The following is a 19,362-nucleotide window of genomic DNA, read 5'->3' as shown; positions in this document are numbered from 1 at the left end:
GCAACACTTGCTCTGCTCTCTGCAGCCGTTGCTTGTTATTCAGCATTTGCTACCTCCACCTATCTCGACTTCATCCACCACTCGAGTTGCGCCGACTTTCTCCTCCCCGTCTCCGTCCAGCGCTGGCCCCGGAACATCACTCATCGTTGTTAGCCCACGATCCGGCGAGCTTCCCGCCACATCAAGCAGCTGTCATCTACCGCGGACAGTCTCGAAAGAAGGGAACTACGAGCATGTGTGCATTGAGGGGGAGCTCTTATCCGCCACTGCGCTCGTGCGCGTAGCACGGATGGCGCATACATCATGCCTGTTCCTACCGCATCCTTCCTGCTGGGACTTGTAGTCCTTGGCTACCTCTTCACCTTCGTGGTCTTCGCCGTACTGCGCATCGTCACCGGCGTCTCCATTCAACGCCTGGGCTTCTCCGGCTTCCGGCGCATCGCATTCACCTTGCGCAATGGTGTCAAGATTAATATCCGAGGCGTAGGCCTCAGCATCCACCGCCCGACTTTCGCCCTACCCACCTGGTGCAGTTTGGTCATCACCGAGCTGGTCGTGACGGTCGATCTGAACAAGCTAGCCGCTCATAGCCGCAGCAAGAGTGCGCCGTTCGCAAAGGCCAATGGGACTACTGCCGAGCAAGACAAGACGCAAGCGGCGCAGGACGCAGAGGATGATGACATTGGACGCGGCAGACTGTGGCGGAGACTCACAGACATCAAAGAGAAGATCAAGAGACTCCACAGTAAGATCAACTGGATAAGATTGGTAGATCTGCTGGCCACCGCCATCACATTGGATCTGGTCGGAGTCGGCACGGTGCGCATAGAGCGCGTGATGCTCTCGGTGGACACGCGCAGCAAGACGGTCGACCGTAGCAGACTCTTCCAACACCACAGGACTAAGCCAGACACCCAAACCCCGGCGGAGTGGAAGTCATTGGTCCGAAGCATCTTGTTCACGCCCGACGGCCGGGAGTCTACGGAGATCCTCGACTATGCTACAATCAACATTCATGGCATGCTACACAATGAGTTGCAAGGCCTGCGCGACGCTTCCATTGCCCTGAAACTCGGCCGGCTTAACATTCCGTACGATGACATTGTGCATGCGAAGAAGTCTGCAGATCTGCTGCGAGGACGCTACGCTCAGCCCCATGCTCAAGCACCCTCCGCCACCGACTCCGTTGCGAACGCACTCCAAGGCCTCGAACCGAGCCAGATTCGACAAGACCGCCTCATGCAGAATGTTTCGGACTCGCGAGCTTTTGTGGCGTCCATACTGCGGGGCATCCAGGAGGTTCAGTTCGCTGTTGGATTCTTCGGGTTGTCCAGGAAGGTCGATGTCAAGACGGAGTCTGGCAAGGACGTCTTCTTCAACCTGGCCATGACCGAAATGGGCCTGGACATCCTAAGGCTAGATCCAAAGAGTCCTGCGCACAGGATGTACTTTTCGACCCGAGACGTGGCCCATCAAGGCCTTCTCACCGCCATATCGATTTCTGCTGGCTTTGATGACGGACACGAGCACCCCGAGCGCATGTGCTACATCCCGATGATCACCGCCACCGTCAAGACGACCCTCCCATCCAGGACCGTCAACTATTCGGATGGTCGGGATGCCGTGGAGAGAAATGCCAACATTCTATACGCGAACCTGGTTTGCACCTCGCCCTCGGTTGACCTGGACCCGAAGCATCTACCGCTCGTACGCGAGCTGCTGAAGCAGCGATCACAGCCCGCGACATCCGGTCATACTCAACATCAAAGTCGACATCAGCTCATTTCACAGCTCTTGCCGAAAGCTCACATCAAGCTATCAGTGCAGGAGCCAGTAATCAGAGTCTCCCTGCCTCCCATGGACAAGGCCAATGCTACGAATGACGACTACGACTTACTGATCTCGTCCGTATCGTCCATCGCGATCGAGCTGGAGTCGTCCCATGCGGCCCAAGGGGCTACTAATTACAGCCTCGGCACCCACTACCGACACGTCCGACATCAGCTGTATTACCAGACTTCCGCAGGTGATAGACACGATCTCCTGCGCAGCGACACCGTAGAGGTTCAGGTGGATATCAACGCTATTCCAGACGCCTCGGTCGTGGTGAGTGGACGTCTCCAGACCTTCACCTTCTTCTTGGTGCGGCCGGACATCTGCGAAGGCGTGAGACAGATTGTCGCGCAGCTGCGCAAGAACGTCCTACGCCGACACGATGAGGAGCAAAAACCAAAGCCAAGCTTCCTCCGAACAATACCCTCCTGGTTACAGCAGAGCCGCATTGAGGGTTCCGATTTTGCTCTGGAGATAGCAGGTGTCGATGAAAGTATCTCGACCGACACGCGAGGCTTTGCTCTCCAGCTTGGATCGTGGTCCTCGGAGTACAATGCTCAACGCGACAAGAAGCCAGACATGTTCACTCGCCGAGGATCAATTAGCAAGGCCGCGCCTACCAAAGAACAGCGATCTCGTACACCGTCACCCCGAAGGCGCTTATTTACCATGGCAGATGGTCGACGACTGACAGTACACTTCCAGAATCTGGAAGGCCTGATCGTCGACTCGTTCGAAACCTCAGGCGTCGACACCTTCCTGTCTGTGCCGCGTTTCGAAGTGGCCTTTTCCACCACCACCGACAGCAATGGACCTTTGCTCCATGTTAACTCCCACGCTCGTAATGTCCTGCTTGACTACTCTCTGTACCACCAATTCTCGGTTGGCGTAGCTATCATGGTCCTTCGCAAGACGTTCCAGGATCCAGAGAAGAAACCGCGTCCACGTGAAACCGCGGCCTCGATCAAACCCCGAGGCTTACAGATCCCAGGCCAGATGCTGACCATGGACGATGTTGCACGCCATGAAATCACGACAATCGACTTCAAATCCGATCTCATTCAAGTAAAAGCTCGCATGCCGGCCGATCCTCCCATGATGCTGCAGATTTTCGGCGTGGAGTGCGGTCGTCATCGCTACGGCATTCCCTTTGCGCGTGCGCGTCTATGTCGACTGTACGTGCAGATGCCGCGGACGAAAGGGGCTTGGAGCAGAATCGTAAGTATTCGAGTACTACGAATGGACTTGCGCGAGATCAACAGGAAGGTCGGCAAGAGCCATGTGGCAGAGAAGAGCATTGATGTGGTAGCAGAGGGGATTCGCTTCACGGTCCCACACTCCTTGGTGGTGCATGACATCTTCGACAACGTCATCAACGTGATCAAGGCCAACAAGCAAATGCTGCACCACTTCAAAACCGGCACGAACGAAGATGTTCTCATGAAGGAGCCCGAAGGTCCGAAGAATGTACCGAAGATCAACCTCCGGACTCAAATGTGCGTTCTGCACGTGGAGGACAGCACGTTCGAGTGGAAGCTCACCGCCATCTATCGTGCTGGCTTATTGGAGCAGAAACAAAGGCTTGCACGGGAAGAAGCCTTTGCATTGAAAGAGAAGTGGCTCGCTCGAGGCAAGAAACGTGGGCGCTCCAATCTTCGAGCGCAGTCGGCGCATCCTGATGATCGGCGCGCACGCTCCAAGAGCAAAACACGGCAGCCCAATGCAGCAGCACGCGGGAGTCAGAGCACGCAACCAACTTCCAAGTGGAGCCCACCAGACAGCCAGCGCGAATCTCGCCGGAAAATGCGCTACGACGCAGAAGGCAAGTGTGGACTGAGTGATACCTCGCACTGTACAAGCGAAAAGGCCCGAGAGAGACTGGACATTCTCAATGCCCAGTCGTGGAAGAATCGTATCGACCGCGTGTTGGATTTCCAGACCAAAGCGGTATCCGAGATTCGGAACGTCATGTGGGGAGTGGATGATATGCCGGAGGACACCGACCAGCAAGAGCAGATTCTCGCGCTGAATTCCCGCCCATCCCTCCTGCTCGTCACCATCAGCGACCTCAACATCACCGTTGATAAACCGTCGTTTCCGGTCAACGAATATGCGAAGTTCTTGCACGATGTTGGGAAAGGAATGCCCAAGGAGATGAAATACGGCTTGTTGATCCCGATGAATCTCCACATCACCATGGGCGAGGCGCGCTTCCAGCTTCGGGATTATCCCCTTCCCTTGCTGCATGTGCCTTCTCTTGCCCATGGACAATCTCCCCGGACGCCTAGCCTTTCAGTTCGCACTGATTTCGTCATTGCAGAAGAGTTCCGCGACGTGGAGTCTCAACGCCATGTCACTGTGGAAGTCGTTCCGCCGAAGAAGACTGCGAGCGGCAACGGCTACACTATCGACGTGAGGCGTACCATCTCACCAGTGAAGACGTACTCGGACATGAAGGTCGAAATCAACACCAGTCGTGCGACTAGGATAACCTGGGGGACGTCGTACCAACCGGGGATTCAAGATGCAATGCAAGTGCTGGAAGGCTTCACCAAGCCGCCGGCCGATCCATCTGACCGCGTCGGTTTCTGGGACAAGATTCGCCTCAGCTTCCACTCCCGCATCAATGTCGCGTGGAAAGGGGACGGCGATGTCCATCTTGCCCTCAAAGGGTCTAGGGATCCCTATGTGGTCACAGGACAAGGCGCTGGCCTGGTAATGGTCTGGCGGAATGACGTTCGCTGGAACATTGCTCAAAGCAAAGATCCTCGCGAGTTCATGACGGTGAGTAGCGCCGAGTACGTCCTGGCTGTTCCGAATTTCAGCAGCTTCGCACGGCGCATACAGGATCCAGATGAGGGAGACGACGGCGGCTCCGCCTCAAGCTCTATTAGCCAAAGGAGAGATGCCACTTTCAAGAAGGTTGTAATGAAGCTTTCTGGCAAGGTGCAGTGGGTCGGCGGGATGATGTTTGAGCGCGAGCTGAACAACGAATCGCGCTCGTTCGATTTCAAGCCGCATTACGATGTCGTTCTCAAGCATCCAGACTACGCAAAAGCACCACCCGGCCGGGAGTACGACGCCTACCACGGGTTCCGCAGCAGACACATTCACATGTCGGTCGCTGTTTCCGCGCCCCACGATCGCCAATGGTCCGTCACGAATCTCCAGCCCTCGAACAACTACAATGCGATTCACTTGACCCCACGCTTTTTCTCCCACTTCTTCAGCTGGTGGTCCATGTTCTCCGGCGTGATGTCGCTTCCCATCCGACAGGGACCGCTGTTTGGTTCTACAGACCATAAGAAAGGGAAGAAACTGGGACGACACATCGCCACGTTCAAGTACAATGTACTTCTGTCGCCCCTGTACATCAGCCATGTCTACAAACACAAAGACGCTGAAGACTACCAGGAGAATGTGGTGTCTGCGACTGGACTGAAGGCGAAGCTGGACAGTTTCATGCTTGACATGCATCAGCGCCGGGAGTACTTCGACTTGCAAGGTCACCAGGGCGCGCAATCGAAGCAGTCGAGCGGGATGAAGATCAATCAAGCTCAACTGGATTTCATCCATGCAGATCTTCGTGCTCTCTCTGCCAGCATCACGGGTACCAGCACTGAAGACATCGAGAAGGCAAACGAGGCCACGCTTGCGTCTCTCTACGGGCAGCTCCCCTCAGTCGACATGTCCAAATTCACCATTCCCGACAACGACTTTACCTGGATCGACATGGACGATTTTGTTGAGCTGGACTGGATCTTGCCGGCAGAAACGGATCCGCAGACAAAGATTCTGCCCCTGGCTTACGCCCCACGATTTACGTACTTCCGAAACACAGACCATGGAGGAGACATCGCCGGCGACCCTACCCGCTCCAGTCCTTTCGGTGACGAGCCGACTCACGACTGTGTCATGTCTGCCAAGAACGACCCGAGGCGCGTACAGGCGGAGCTGATTGAAAAGCGCATAGACAAACTCAAGGAACAGAAACTGCACAACGCCAGAGCGATTGGCGAGCAAGAGCTGAAGGTCATTCAAAACATTGAGAGCGAGAATTCGCAAGAACGTGAGATGCTGGCGGCGCTGCGAGCTCATGGCGAGCAGTTGCAAAAGAAGTTCGACTTCCTCGAGTCGATGCTCAACACCCTCTACCAACGCTTGGAGGACGATGATCCCGCCGCCGTGCCTGATCTCGAGACAAGCGAGGCGTTCTTCGAAGCCCACGAGAGTGCAAAGACTACCATGTTCGAACACGCCACAGACGCCGCTCCGCTTGGAGATTACACGAGTGACTTCAACAATCGCTTCATTGTCCACAACGCTCAGATCAAGTGGAACAACTCACTTCGGAACACCATTCTCCGATACATCCACCAAAACGGCCAACGGCGAGGATTCGTCTACTACATGTCGCGGCGGGCGGTGAAGTTCATACTGGATATCATCGATGAGAGACGCAAAGCAGAAGAAAACGAGCATTCACAGAGGAAGAAAGCATTCTCCGCCGATCAAGGCATGTGGTCTCCGGACGCGGTCGACGACGAAACGACCATTCAAGATCGCATCGATGAGCTGCTAAAAGATGGTCGTTCATTCGTTACTGCGGATGACCCGCCTATCCACGACGCCGAGAAGACGACGACCAACGATGGACCCAAGGACGACATCGCTGTGGATTTTGCGGCCCTCAACACCTATCAATTCCGTCTCATCGCGCCCCAAGTGCAGCTGCAAAGTGAAAAGAATCCCAAGGCTGCGGTCTTGGTGAGCGCCAAAGGAATGCAGCTCAAGGTTGTGCAGATCATGGACAGGAACCGGGTCAGTGACGACGTGTCGGGTTTGGTGCAAAGACGGTTCACTGCCGCAGCAGACAGCCTGCAGATGTTCGTCACGACCAGCAAGTCTTTCGCCACCGAACATCTGCACATGTACTCCGCAAATCGATACGGCAACAAGTCGGGCAGCTACTGGCCACCTTGGGTCCCCATGGAAATGATCGTTGAATTCCAGACCAACCCGTACGGCTTCAACAGAGTTGTCCAGCGAACATCGGCAAGCCTTCGGTATGATAAGTACAACACGCTGCGCCTGAAGTACAACGACGATGTCTCCGGCGGCGAGCCAGCGACTGCCGAAAGTGCCGAGGAGGCAGAAAGGCGAATGGACCACGTTTGGCTGGAGTTCCCACAGTTCCGTGCCATTTGTGATTCTGCTCAGTACTACGCCATGTACATGATTGTGACGGAGTTGCTGCTGTACAGCGAGCCGCTCGAGAAGACACGCACGGAGCGCTTGGAGAAGATCTTGCTTGCGTCGGATTTCAGCGACCTTTCCGGTGCACCGGGCATGGTGTCGAAGCTGCAAGAGAGGATTCGGCAGCTTGAAGAAATCAAGATGCAATTTCAGGTGAATGAGAAGTATCTCGACCGGCAAGGGTGGAAAGATCGGATTGCCATTGATCAGGATCTCGCCAATTGTGAGGATGAGCTATTCTTCATGATGAAGGCCATCACCACCGCTCAGCAACGCAATGAAGACCGCCGCGAGCAGGCTGATGTAGCTGGCATGATGCACCTGAACATGTCCGCGAACGAAATCGCCTGGCATCTGATCCGCGAGAAAGGCGAATCGCTGGTGGAGTTGCAACTGCGGGACGCTGCATTCAACCGTACACACAACAACGACGGGTCCGACTACAACATGGTGGAGATTGGGGGCATCAATGGCTACAACTTGCTCAGAGATGCCATTTACCCACAGATCATCGCTCCATTCGTCGACGAATCGCGCGGCCTGTACGAACAGCGGCACGGCAGCATGCTGCGAGTGCAGTGGCTCATGCTGGAGGCCATTGCAGGCATTCCTGTGGTGGACTACTTTGAGGTCGACCTTGTCCCGCTGAAGCTGCAGGTCGAACGAGACGTCGCCAAAAAGTTGTTTGAGTACATCTTCCCTGGGGTTGGCGGTAGCGCGTTCGAAGGAGGCGGATTCAGTCCGTTCATGGCAAAGCATGCTCCGACTCCCACAGATGCGGACGAAGATTCCGACGATAATGGTATGGGCATGCCGGCAGATGAAGAGAGCAGCTCAGTCGATCCTCATCCACATGGTCTTGCCTCCCTGGAGCAGAGACTGAAGCCCACCCTGCACCTCCAAGGTAAACAGAAGAAGGCAGATGGCAAAGGCCTGGGCATCTCGAGCGGCACCAATCAAGGAACTGCGGACAAGGCGAGGAACCAAAGTCTTGCCCAACAAGGCAATGCATCCACGAGTAACCTTCCTGGCCCAGCTCGACGATCCAGCGAACAATCCCTACAAAAGCCAAAGGCTGGCGCCGACGGCGACAAGGGCAAGCGTGGCGGGTTGCAAGGAAAGAAAGCTATCGACAAGAAGCAGGAGCCAGATGATCTCACGCAGATGGTCAACAGGGCGAGCAACTACATGACGTTGGCCTTTGTCAAGATCCCAAGCATGGTGTTGTGTCTGAGCTACAAAGGCCACGGCAAGCGCAACATCGAAGACGTCCACGACTTGGTGTTCCGGCTGCCGACGCTGGAGTACCGCAACAAGACGTGGTCGAACCTGGATCTGGCCCTGCAGCTGAAGAAGGACATTGTGCGCGCCCTGATCTCGCATGCCGGCGCCATTGTCAGCAACAAATTCAGTCACCACAAGCCCAGCAGAATGCAGCAGAGCAGGCTCCGGGAGATTGCCAACAAGAGTTCATTCATGTCTCCCAACGCCAGCAAGGCCAAGCTCGACTCCGATTCGAACGGCACGAGGGATTCCAGCCCCGTCGGTAGGCCCTCGATGGCGTCCGGCCGCCCAGGGACGCTGAATCGTACCTTGTCGGATACCTCCACGCCGTCGACCACTTCCATTGCAGATATCAACTCTGGAGAACCGCCTGGAGCTCTTGATGGCCAGGTGGAGGCTCGACCGACTACCCCACAGCGGCCTTCCTTGTTCCGGACCGCAGCGTCGACCACAGATGGAGAGGTCAGTGAGCCAATTCCCCCTTTTCAAGCATACCCAACTAACATACCTATGTTGAAACAGACCAGTCGACCTCGAACGGCATCCATCACCCGACACATATCCGGCCTTGGCGAGCGGTTGCGGCAGCGGCAGACGGACTCGAATGGCGTCGAGGACGCAGAGGAGAATAAACGGAAGAGCAAACTGCTTCTCGGTGGTCAGAAATTGCTGGGCAAGCTGAGGGATTAGAGAATTTTGCTTTGTGTTAGCGAGGAGTTTCTGGAATTGAGACGGCAATATCATTCGAGCATCGTGCGTAATACCCAGCGGGTCAAGATAGATGAATATAGAACTTGACCGGATCGTTCATGACTCCATTGGCCCTTTCTGACCCGGCATGGGGTGGTAGTGCGACTAGTTCTCACTCTTGCTTTCCGCATTCGCCTCTCTCCTCTTGCCAGGCCCCTTCTCCCGATCCAGCTCAACATCTCGAGTTGAACCTCTCTCGGGCTCACGTTGCCTGTCTCGACTCCTACTGCTCCTTCGATTCCTGTCGCGCTCACCATCTCGATCTCGGATCCGGTCTCGGTCCCTGTCGCGCTCCCGGTCGCGGTCTCTACTACGAGTCCGCTCTCTGCGCCGCGAGGACTTGTCCTGATCATCACCGCGACCACCTCCGGGCACATATCTGTCAATCTCTACGGGCTGGGGGCGGTCGCTTCTCCTTCGGTCAACATCCCGGTCTCGGTCCCTGTCCCGCTCTCGATCAGCGATGTCGGATTTACCAGAGCGCTTGCTGTCTTCACGCCTGTCATCGTCTCTGCCGCTCCTGCGCTCCCTATCATCATCCCGTGCTCGGCGAGTGGAGCTGCCGCCACCGCCGCCTCCACCACCAGGGACGTAGCGATCGATTCCAGGCGGACTGCGGCTTCTTTCACGCCTTACCGGGCTCCGGGTTCGAGGCCTCCGACGCTGTGACCGCGACCGACTTCTATCCCGGTGCCTCCTGACAGGAGTTCGAGAGCGTGAGCCGTCATCACGTCTTCTTCTGCTGTCCCTGTCGCGACGAGCATCGCGCGATCGGCTTCTGGCGCGAGTTGAGGCGCGCTCGAGGACTTCTCCTTCTTCTCCCTTCGGCTCAGTGCGAGGGTCTCGTTCGCGGTCGCGATCCTTTGTGTCACGCTGTCGAGCTTTCCAGGCTTCTCGCTCGGCGCTGATGTCTCTATACAACGATCCTCGATGCGGCGCATCCCTGTCGTTGTCCCTTCTTGAAGACGTACGACCGTCGTCCTCTGGTCTTCGGTCCGGCGTTGGGGATGTTGCTCTTGATGGTTTTGGGTTTGGCGTGGGCGTAGCGGCGACAGGAGTGACACTCGGAGGCATGGGCTTGTCGCCTTTTCTGAGCGTTAGAGATGTGGGCATGAGGCCTTGCGATCGCATCTCCTCCTTCGTGGCGTAGTTTCTCGGAGCAGAAGAGTGGAAAAACTGCCTCGAGGGGCCACTGGGCCGCTCGGCTAGTCGGGCAGGCGGCTCCATGCTCTCGCTCCTCTCCAACTCGCGCCCTCGCGCCTTCTCTGCCATTTCCTTGCCTTCTTTCAACAACAGATCCAGCGCTTCTTCTTCCAATCGCTTCTGCTCGCGCTCGCTTCGTTCCTTCTCTCTCTTCGCCTGTGCCGCTTGCGCGGCTTGCTCTCGTTCCTCAGCTTCCTTCTTCACCCGTTCGCGGTCTTCGTTGAACTTCCTGATTCTCTCCCTCTCCCGCTCCTTCTCTGCAGCTTTCCATGCCTCCCTTTCCGCCCTCCGCTTCTGCTCCCGCTGCAAGCGCTCCGTCTCCTTCTGTAGCTCCTCCTGCTTCTTCTTCAAAGCCTCGAGTTCCTTCTTCTTCCGCTCCTGCGCTTGCTGTTTCTTACGCACCTTTTCATCTGCTGCAAACTTCTTTGCGCGCTCCGCCCGACGCTTGTCCGCTTCGACGGCGTACTCGGCATCAGATCTGCTGCCACGCTTGACTTCGTCTTCTGCAGCATCTTCGCCGATCTCCTTCACCCGGATCTCACGTAGGGCCTTCTCCGCAGTGGCGATGTACTGGTCGATGTAAGAATCAATGTCGGCTTCCGTTTTCGCGTAGCTGTTTGCGCGTGCGGCCGCGCCTTCCAGCAATGGAGCAGCGATTCTCGGATCTGGTTTGAGATATTTGATGGGCTCCTGCTCGATCTCCTCGGTGGAAAAGGCACGTAAGGACGCCTCGAACATGCCGCGTCGTGCGCTCTCGTTGTATTGCTGGAAGGCCTTTTTACGAATCGCGTCGAACTCGCCCTTCTTCTTGAAGGTGTGCAGCAAGCCATCGATGGAGGCGCGCTGTGCGGAGGAAAGCGGTAGCTCGGAAACCTTAGGCCGCTTGCGTGGTGGCAGCTGGAGCTCGTCCAGGCCGCTCATGGTCACGTCGGCAGCCATGGTGGGAGGCGAAGGGAGAGTCGAGGTTTGGACAACTCAATGAAACCTGCAGATAGTCGCGCCTTGGGAAGGTGTACTAAAGTGTGCCACGACTTTTGCTGCTTTTTCTCATCTGTCAAAAGTCGTGGTGGCGGAACATCCCTTGGCATGGAGCTGCGGGTCAAAGGGAACTCTCGTGTGACTGCCCCAATCACCCCAGCAAAGACCCGTGCGACAAACAGACCCAGGCGCCGTCGCCCGCCCGAATACGAAGACCCATTGACCGCTCCGCTGCAGCTCCTCCTGGAGCTCGAACATCCCACCACCCGCACCCCCACAATCGATTGACAGCCGCGATCACCATGGTGAACAAGATCCTCTTCTGGTCAGGCTTCGGTAAGCATGAAATGAGCGCACTCCCATGCCTCCACCCCAGAATCATGCCTCTGACCTAACATGTCTAGGCCTTGCCGTCCGATTCTGGCAACTCGGCATTGAAATGCGTCCCTTCCACCACCAGCTCTGGGCCTACGGCCTGTACGGCGGGGTGGGGGCGAGCTTTGGCTACTGGATGCAGAGTGTGGATGACAAGCAGATGCGCTATCTCCGTGACACAAGAGACAGACTGCTGGAGAAGAGGAGAAGACGGGCAGAACGGGAAGGGGCGCCAGTGGGCGAGCAGGAGGGCGCGAATGTGGAGGGCATTCGCTTGGACGAGACATCCAGGACCGACGTGACGGAAGGTGCGCAAGACAGGATAGCTGGCCGAGCGTAATCGGTGCGAATGGCATGGTCGCGTGAAGGAGGAACAGCAGCTCGTGTTGATCGTGCACGCAATCATATCAGGTAGACGAGGTCCAACAGGTATCACTTCTCCTCAACTGCACCGCTGGCTACGCACACCAATCGTATCCATTGTGACGCGCGTAAAGCGGCCCTCCTTGTAATGCAACGTTGTCTTCTTGCTGCCAAGTGGTACATCACTCAATCTTGACACTTTGCCTGAGATCCTGCGCCATGTAATAACACGTATCGGAAGCATGCATAAAGTACTTGACAAAAGCCCACGCTCCTTCCTCCAAAATGCCGAGGACTGCATCTCACCCCTCCGACTCTCAATGGCAACCCACGACTTCGCGAATGAAGGCCATAGCACCCTGAAACCTCCTTATGACCTTGCAGGCTTTCAATCGCTGGGTTGGGGCTCCGGATACCAGACTCCCTCGCGCGGCGGCATCGTTGTTTTCTCCGGCGGCAGTGCAGCCAACAATCTCGTTGACCTGTTCAATCAAGTGAGAGCAGCTAATGATACCACTCTGACCTATGTCATCCCGATTTCGGACAATGGGGGAAGCAGTAGCGAGCTGATCCGGGTATTTGGTGGACCCGGTAAGTCATATGGCCGTGCTGCCACCACTGCCACCCTGATTGACGGAGACTTGCACAGGAATTGGCGATGTTCGCTCACGCTTGGTGCGACTTATTCCCGAAGACGGTGGCGAGGAAACAAAGGCGATCAAGCAGTTCTTCAACTATCGTCTGCCCCCAAGCTACTCAGAGGCACGCGTCGAGTGGCTCGATATCGTGGACGCCAACCACCTCCTTTGGAATGGAATCAGCAGCCCCAAGAGGGAGCTGATCCGGAGTTTCCTCAACGCCTTCAACTTGGAGGTGGTCAAGAGGCTACGGCCTACGAGTCGCTTCGATTTCTCCGGCGCCAGCATTGGCAATCTCTTCCTCACGGGGTATCTCCGTCTCCTCTTTGCTGGCTTGCCGTCTTATACGTTCGCTGACCATCGTACAGAGCTCGACTGTTCACGGGAAGTTTCGAGTCTGCAGTATACCTACTGTCCAGCATCTGCGCCGTTCCTGCATCTACGTCTGTTTTGCCAGTCTTGAACACCAACTTCGCCCATCACATCGCTGCCGGCCTAAGCGATGGGACTGTCATTACGGGACAGAACAGTATCTCGCATCCCAGTAATCCTTCACAGGCGGTGCCAGGGGCTAGGACGGCCTCGATTGCTCGTCTTATCGAAAGCGAGATGGAAGAACAAGACAAAGTTGAAGACGCCAATCTACCGGGAACCCTGCCGGTGCTACGGAAACCAGCCATCAAGTTCAGCAAGGAGGACGAGGAAGACATCCCCGCGCGAATTCAACGGGTATGGTACATCAACCCGTATGGACAGGAGATTAGCCTGCCAGCCAACCCCCGCGTGGTGGAAGCGATCCACGGAGCCAAATGTATCATCTACAGCATCGGGAGTCTATTCACCTCCATCTTACCATCGCTGATTCTACGCAACGTCGGAGAAGCAGTCGCATCTCCCGCGATACGCACAAAGATACTCATTCTGAATGGTACGATTGATCGGGAGACTGGCCCACGCGATGACCCCTTCACCGCTCTAGACTTTGTGGCAGCAATTTCGAACGCTTGCGCTCAATCGAGGGGGTCGCCTCCTCCAGAACGGGTGGACTACGCGCGATATGTCACCCATATCGTCCACCTGGTAGGCCAGTCGAGCCCACGAGTGGACAAGCAAGAATTCGCCGATATTGGAATCGAGTCGGTGCGGCTGTATGGCCCGAGAGAGGGGCGATACGATGAAAAAGGGCTTGCGCAAGCACTCGGAGCCATTATTGGAAGAAGAGACCTCAAGAGTGATCGCACGAGGCGGAACACGCTGGTGGGATGAAGTGAGTGCCCCACTTTTCCCCCAGGCCGCACACGGTTCCGCTTTAAAACACTTTCGCATTGAACATCTCGACCTCAGCAAACAAACATACTCGGCCATGGCAACCCATCAGCACCTCAACGCGGAGGCTGTCGTAATGGCTGTCAACCCCTGGAATGTCGCCGTCGTTGGCTACGGGCTGTCGGCCAAGGTCTTCCACATTCCCTTCATCACCGCCGTGCCAGACTTGAAATTATACGGCGTAGTTCAACGCAATCCGAAGCCCGACAACGACGCCGAAAAGGACCATGCGGGGATCAAAAGCTGGCGATCCGTAGAGGACATGCTGAAAGATGATGAGGTCGATGTCGTGGTAATCACCAGCATCCCGACCACGCATTTCGAAATGTGCAAGAAAAGTCTCGAGGCCGGGAAGAACGTTGTTGTCGAAAAGCCCTTTGTGCCTACATCGCGCGAAGCCGACGAGTTGATTGAATTGGCAAAGACCAAGGGCAAGCTCATCACCGTCTACCAAAATCGAAGATGGGACTCGGATTTCGTCACGCTGCAGAAAATCATCAAAGACGGCTTGCTTGGCGACATTGCCGAGTTTGAAACGCACTTTGACCGCCATCGCCCGGACGCGCCTCCAGCGACGTGGAAAGTCGTCGACGAGCCCGGGAACGAAAGCATCTACGATCTTGGCTCGCATCTGATCGACCAGGTGTATTGCCTGTTCGGCATGCCGCAGCGAGTGACGGCGTTTCTCGGCAAGCAAAGAAGAGGCGTCACCCAGGGCCCTCACGACTCCTTTACCGTTCTCCTGCATTACGACGGAATGCTGGTCACGGCCAAGGCGGGCGTCATCAGCCCGCACGTGCGCCAGCTTCGCTACTGGGTTCGTGGCACTAAAGGTAGCTGGTACAAATATCATCTCGACGTGCAGGAGGACCAGCTGCGGAAGGGAATGCGACCTACGGCGCAGGGCTTCGCGATTGAGCCCGAGAGCCATCATGCTATCTTGACAGTGGCGGAGGGCAGCGAGATGAAACGATCAATCCATCCGACCGTCTCTCCTCTGCCGACCTACCTTCAGTTCTACAAGACGCTGGTGGACGCGTTGCAAGGGAACAGTGGAGTGCCGGTCGATGCGGCGCAGTGCAGGGATGTCTTGAGAATCATTGAGATGGCGCAGCAGAGCTCTGCCGAGGGATCGACGATTACGACTGCAGCGTGAGGGAAGCTTCAATGGCTTCTGATGGAGAGTTCAGCAGGGTCCGAAGGAGGCCAGCCATGAGAAACAAACATAGAAATAGAGTCTGTCGATGGAATTCATGTCGAATTATTTCATTTCGGAGGCCCGTAGGCCGCGCTGCTACACTAGAGTGGACTGCCAAACCCAATGCTTCGACTCGGCACCAATGCAATAGACTTCTCGACAAAACGCCAGGCACCACGCTCGAAGTACTCAGACGGGTGAACGATCCAAAATACCGCCATAATGCTCGCTCGCTCGCTTCGCCAAAATCGCTCAACAGGTCTCGTTTTCGAAAGATGTCAACTCAGGTCGTTATGAACCCAACGTCAAATGATCCACGTCCAAGTGCAGATCGTCGCCTTCGTAGGTCTGGATCGTGGTGTGCTCGTTCTTGTAATGCGGCGGCGAGTCGGGGACGTCTTCGTAGCTCGGCGGCATCTCATCGTCCCACGCGAGGCCCATGCCGGCGCGCGCAGTCACGTTCAGCGCGAACTGCGTGCGCAGCACCCTCGCGGCGCCAGTGGGGGTGGGGTTGCCGGGCTTGCGCAGCGACGACCACTCCTCGGCAATGACGAGCTCGATGATGAGGTTGTGGGAGACTTTCAGGCCGTTGGGCGAGTCCATGCCGCAGTTGGGCTTCATGGCGGCGTCGACAAACGCCTTGAACTCGCCCTCCACTGCGCCCTCGGTGAAGTCCGTCTTCCAGCCCTGCTTGAGCTCTTCCCACCCCACCTCGCGCGTTTGCTCGTGCTGCACCCCCTTGCCCTGCCCGCCGACCTTGCCCGCGTGTTTCGGGCAGGCGGGCGAGATCATGGACTCGACTTCCTCGATGCGCCAGGTGAGTTTGCGCAGGCGCCATCGGATCTGGGTGTCGTCTTTCTTGCTCACAATCCCCGTCATCTTGCATTCGACGGGGAACTCTCCGAGGGGATGGACGATGCTGGGGAGGGTGACTTGCAATTGCAGGCTGGTGGGGGGGAAGATTCGAATGCTGTGCTTGTCCGGGCCGGGGACGAGGGCGCGTTGGATGATGAGGTCGCGGCGGAATTCCACTTCCTGCCCGTCGCTGGTGCGCGCGCGAACGTGCAGATAGTAGTCGAGGCTTCCAATGTGGCCGTGAGTGGTGACGGGCAGATGGCCGGGGATCATGTGGGAGAAGGGCATTTCCTGGACGCCGTCGAGCTGGTTGAGGACCTTTGGTTTGGTCAGGAACTTCCACTCGTACAAGTCGCTGACGTTGGTCAAGCACTCGCGGCACCGATCCTGTACGGGGCGTTTGGTGGTGGTCACGCATTCGAGAGACATGATCATGGTCTCGATGATGGATTCAGAGACGAGGGGGGTGAGTTGCAAACGGCCGGAGATGAGGGCGCCGGTGGATTGCGTTGGCGATCCGATGAACAAGACGGGAGGGCTTTCCATGATCATGCCCAGCTTGATCTGCTTCTGCAGCAGCGGTGTCTGCGGCCGGTCCTTGGCATGTTTGTCTTTGGAAAGGGAGCGGTCTTTGGAGGAAGCGCGATCCTTGTCGGATTTTCTCCTCATGTTTGCAAGCGTCGGGCGCTTGATGTGGTCCATGGTGGGCAGGCGCAGCTCCGTGACCGAGGCGGTGGGGGAGATTTTGCCGGGCCACTGATGGTCCAATTGCGAGGATGGCAGTCGTAGGTCGACTCCAAAGAGATTCCGGGGCATATTGAGGAAGAAGAAGGTTCAGGCAAGCAGCAGATGGAGGGCGCTGAATTGGCGCGTGATCGGCGGGCGGCGGTGGTGCGCTGCGTGTGGGAGAATGCGGGGGCGGGGAGGGCGCGCAGACTCGTGATGAGCAACTACGAAGGCCCTGCAAGAATCGGTCCTGCTTGCTCTCCGACGAAGTTCCCCAAATGCGAATGCTGTGTGTTTGCACAAGGTCGCGGAGCGAAGGGCGTGAATCTTTTTTATTTCGTGCACACCGCTCGGTGCGCGTGGCCTCGACTCATTCTGGCGCCACAGGCACGTTAGCGCGGCGGCCGCGAATAGAACGAAGGGGACGAGGAAGAATAGGCAAAGGGCACGCCATCAGGGTCGCGTGGCCGTTTCCATTACGAAATCCACGCGGCTACGGGCCAGTCAACGAGCCCACGCCGCCCGCGAGGCCGCTGAAACGGGCGAGGACATGCCCGGGCGGTCGCTTGCGCGCCGTCCAGTGGAGGCCGGAAGAATTTTCCTACACGTGCGCATGGCCGGATGCGGTATTGCTTTCCTCACACCGCGCGTTGAACGTGCTCATCAGCTACGACGTTTCCACTCGTCGTCCTCGCCATGGCCACGTCGTCGTTCCCAACATTCCACCAGAGGCGGCATTGATGAACGGGACTGTATGGCGTCGGAAGTGGAAGCTGCGGCATGGCGGTGTGAGGAGCTTGGGCGGAAAGCGGGAGCTGTCAGCTGATCACCTCTCTGTCTTCCTCCGAGACATCAAGATCCTTCTCATCATGTGCTCCTATGCCATTCGCCGTGCATCATGCCTGCTGACTCTATCGCTGCGTGAATTGCTTCGTCGTTGGCCTCGGTCAAGCCACTCCGTCAAGCAAAATCACATTCAATTTAATGGACATTCGCGACATTTAGGACTTTGTCGACGTTCATTTACTCAGCGTGCCGCAGAGGAGGCAGAGTGTTGCAAAAGCTTGCAAGGTCACCAGGCTCTACGCCCTGGCTGTCCGCCAAATGCAGGGCCTCGAGCCGGCGCAGCGCTACGGGAAAACTCAAACAGTCCAGACTGGCCTCGTGCCGCACGTTCCCCGACGACCCGAACCACTCTTTACATCGTTCACTCGCCAAGGCTGTCATGCATCGGCCTCCTCCGACAACATAAGACACAGTACACAAGTTCGATCAATACGTAGCCGTCAGTCGCTGCACGAGGTATTCGAAGCTGTCGCGTGTCATGTCAACCTCCGCCAACTGTCTCTTCCCTCATCTCATCGAACTGACCTGTTGACGCCTTCATACTTCCTTCCTTTCGCACCATCGTAGGTGCCAGGAATGGCATCGATGAACTTGTCGTAATTCGGATTGCAGAAATACGCAATACTATAGCGTGACGGATGCACGTCGGCCGGCCTCGGCGGCTCGACGACTCGATGCTTCGTGCTTTTGATTGTGTCGTTAGCCCATCGCGCCAGCAGGTCGCCCGCATTCACCACAATGGTGTCGGCAATCGGTGTTGCATCGATGAAATTGCCATTGGGCGACATGACTTGCAATCCCCCGCACGCATCTTGGAATAACTATTCGTCGTCAGTTGGTCCACCTCGACTACCTCGGATGGGATTGAAGATGAGCATACCAGGGTGATGCTTCCGTAGTCCGACTGCACCGTGGTCAGCCCAATATGCCAAAAGCGCCACTCAACAGCCGCAACTCACATGTGCTCCCGCTCTCACTTGATTGCGATTCTGTTTGAACACCTCCGACTTGACTTCGGGATAATGCAACAGCCGCAACGTACAGTCTCCCTTGTCAGTATACGGATCAAACCACTTCTCCTCCAGCCCCATGCCCAACGCAATGGCTCGCATGACTTGCATATGCACCTCCTTGCACTGGTCAAAGAAATGCACCATGTGCTCCTTGAACCGCTTCCCTTCCTCGTCAGACTGATCCGGCCAGTGATTGGCGTAATCGCGATCCGACTCGCGACCAATCTCGAACGATTCCTTCAAGTCCGCCCCTTCTTCCTCTCGCGCCTTCGCCACATCGTCTCGGTCCATGTAGTCCGCGACTTTCTCCAGTCCGGGCTCGGAGTAGCCGCGATTCGCTTCGGGCGTGGTCCAGGCCATTGCATCCTTCTGCTCGCGAGGTCGTTGGAAGAATTTCGCCGACTCGGCAAATGTCTGGCGAACTTCGCTGGGTGGGATGGGATGGTTTTTGAGGTAGATGAAGCCCGAGGTCTGGAAGCCGGAGAGGATGGCCTTTGCAGTGGATGTTTTGGTCGCTGCGTCGCCGGTCAAGAAGGCGTTGAAGTCGATCAATGGGATCTCGAGATTGTCGGACGAGACGGCGCTGGTGACTGCTGGTGTCGCCATACTTTACGCAGTCTTGGTTCGATGGTCGAGAAAAGATGTGAAAGTATGCTTGTCCTCCGATGCAGGTCAAAAGATCCGCGGTCTTATGTTCCTCATTCCTGCATGCATGCCA

At 56.6% G+C, this 19,362-nt stretch overlaps 8 protein-coding genes across 8 annotated transcripts; 5 read left to right on the top strand and 3 right to left on the bottom strand.

Annotated features, from left to right (window-relative positions):
* The first annotated feature begins 19 nt into the window (after positions 1–19).
* Positions 20–9,146, top strand: BDY17DRAFT_70806 (mitochondrial protein from FMP27-domain-containing protein). The gene is made up of 2 exons (XM_033738636.1): positions 20–8,835; positions 8,896–9,146. The coding sequence occupies exons 1-2, from the start codon at positions 304–306 to the stop codon at positions 9,061–9,063; spliced, it is 8,700 nt and encodes a 2,899-aa protein (XP_033592666.1). The 5' UTR covers positions 20–303; the 3' UTR covers positions 9,064–9,146.
* Positions 8,890–11,336, bottom strand: BDY17DRAFT_70828 (uncharacterized protein). Its single transcript, XM_033738637.1, has 2 exons — positions 10,667–11,336; positions 8,890–10,567 (listed from the first exon to the last, which is right to left on the bottom strand). Exons 1-2 carry the CDS (start codon positions 11,263–11,265, stop codon positions 9,229–9,231), a joined length of 1,938 nt encoding a protein of 645 aa, XP_033592665.1. The 5' UTR covers positions 11,266–11,336; the 3' UTR covers positions 8,890–9,228.
* A 43-nt stretch (positions 11,337–11,379) lies between these two features.
* On the top strand, positions 11,380–12,198 carry BDY17DRAFT_351094 (uncharacterized protein). Its single transcript, XM_033738201.1, has 2 exons — positions 11,380–11,640; positions 11,709–12,198. Exons 1-2 carry the CDS (start codon positions 11,607–11,609, stop codon positions 12,017–12,019), a joined length of 345 nt encoding a protein of 114 aa, XP_033592664.1. The 5' UTR covers positions 11,380–11,606; the 3' UTR covers positions 12,020–12,198.
* A 164-nt stretch (positions 12,199–12,362) lies between these two features.
* Positions 12,363–13,946, top strand: BDY17DRAFT_245183 (UPF0052 domain protein; the record flags this gene model as incomplete). The annotated part of the gene is made up of 3 exons (XM_033730607.1): positions 12,363–12,633; positions 12,692–12,989; positions 13,049–13,946. The coding sequence occupies 3 exons, from the start codon at positions 12,363–12,365 to the stop codon at positions 13,944–13,946; spliced, it is 1,467 nt and encodes a 488-aa protein (XP_033592663.1).
* A 136-nt stretch (positions 13,947–14,082) lies between these two features.
* BDY17DRAFT_246404 (uncharacterized protein) lies at positions 14,083–15,162 on the top strand (the record flags this gene model as incomplete). The annotated part of the gene is made up of 1 exon (XM_033730723.1): positions 14,083–15,162. One exon carries the CDS (start codon positions 14,083–14,085, stop codon positions 15,160–15,162), a length of 1,080 nt encoding a protein of 359 aa, XP_033592662.1.
* Positions 15,163–15,495: 333 nt separating this feature from the next.
* On the bottom strand, positions 15,496–16,728 carry BDY17DRAFT_315057 (uncharacterized protein; the record flags this gene model as incomplete). The annotated part of the gene is made up of 1 exon (XM_033735877.1): positions 15,496–16,728. One exon carries the CDS (start codon positions 16,726–16,728, stop codon positions 15,496–15,498), a length of 1,233 nt encoding a protein of 410 aa, XP_033592661.1.
* Positions 16,729–16,969: 241 nt separating this feature from the next.
* On the top strand, positions 16,970–18,329 carry BDY17DRAFT_70778 (uncharacterized protein). The gene has a single exon (XM_033738635.1). It carries the CDS (start codon positions 17,064–17,066, stop codon positions 18,066–18,068), a length of 1,005 nt encoding a protein of 334 aa, XP_033592660.1. The 5' UTR covers positions 16,970–17,063; the 3' UTR covers positions 18,069–18,329.
* Positions 18,058–19,250, bottom strand: BDY17DRAFT_246420 (uncharacterized protein; the record flags this gene model as incomplete). Its single annotated transcript, XM_033730725.1, has 4 exons — positions 18,058–18,097; positions 18,157–18,452; positions 18,512–18,535; positions 18,591–19,250. 4 exons carry the CDS (start codon positions 19,248–19,250, stop codon positions 18,058–18,060), a joined length of 1,020 nt encoding a protein of 339 aa, XP_033592659.1.
* Positions 19,251–19,362: the final 112 nt, after the last annotated feature.

This window comes from Neohortaea acidophila (genome assembly GCF_010093505.1).
Source record: "Neohortaea acidophila strain CBS 113389 unplaced genomic scaffold BDY17scaffold_2, whole genome shotgun sequence".
Lineage (NCBI taxonomy): Eukaryota > Fungi > Ascomycota > Dothideomycetes > Mycosphaerellales > Teratosphaeriaceae > Neohortaea > Neohortaea acidophila.
This window is presented reverse-complemented; position numbering and strand designations above follow the sequence as displayed.

Bases quoted from the DNA above. Each gene is read 5' to 3' on its own strand.
- BDY17DRAFT_70806 (XM_033738636.1), top strand. From the start codon at position 304: ATGCCTGTTCCTACCGCATCCTTCCTGCTGGGACTTGTAGTCCTTGGC. The intron at 8,836-8,895 runs GTCAGTGAGCCA...ATGTTGAAACAG, and splicing joins CGTCGACCACAGATGGAGAG to ACCAGTCGACCTCGAACGGC.
- BDY17DRAFT_70828 (XM_033738637.1), bottom strand. From the start codon at position 11,265: ATGGCTGCCGACGTGACCATGAGCGGCCTGGACGAGCTCCAGCTGCCA. The intron at 10,568-10,666 runs GCAGGAGGAGCT...GGAGCGGGAGAG, and splicing joins CTCGAGGCTTTGAAGAAGAA to GGAGAGAATCAGGAAGTTCA.
- BDY17DRAFT_351094 (XM_033738201.1), top strand. From the start codon at position 11,607: ATGGTGAACAAGATCCTCTTCTGGTCAGGCTTCG. The intron at 11,641-11,708 runs GTAAGCATGAAA...TAACATGTCTAG, and splicing joins CCTCTTCTGGTCAGGCTTCG to GCCTTGCCGTCCGATTCTGG.
- BDY17DRAFT_70778 (XM_033738635.1), top strand. From the start codon at position 17,064: ATGCGAATGCTGTGTGTTTGCACAAGGTCGCGGAGCGAAGGGCGTGAA.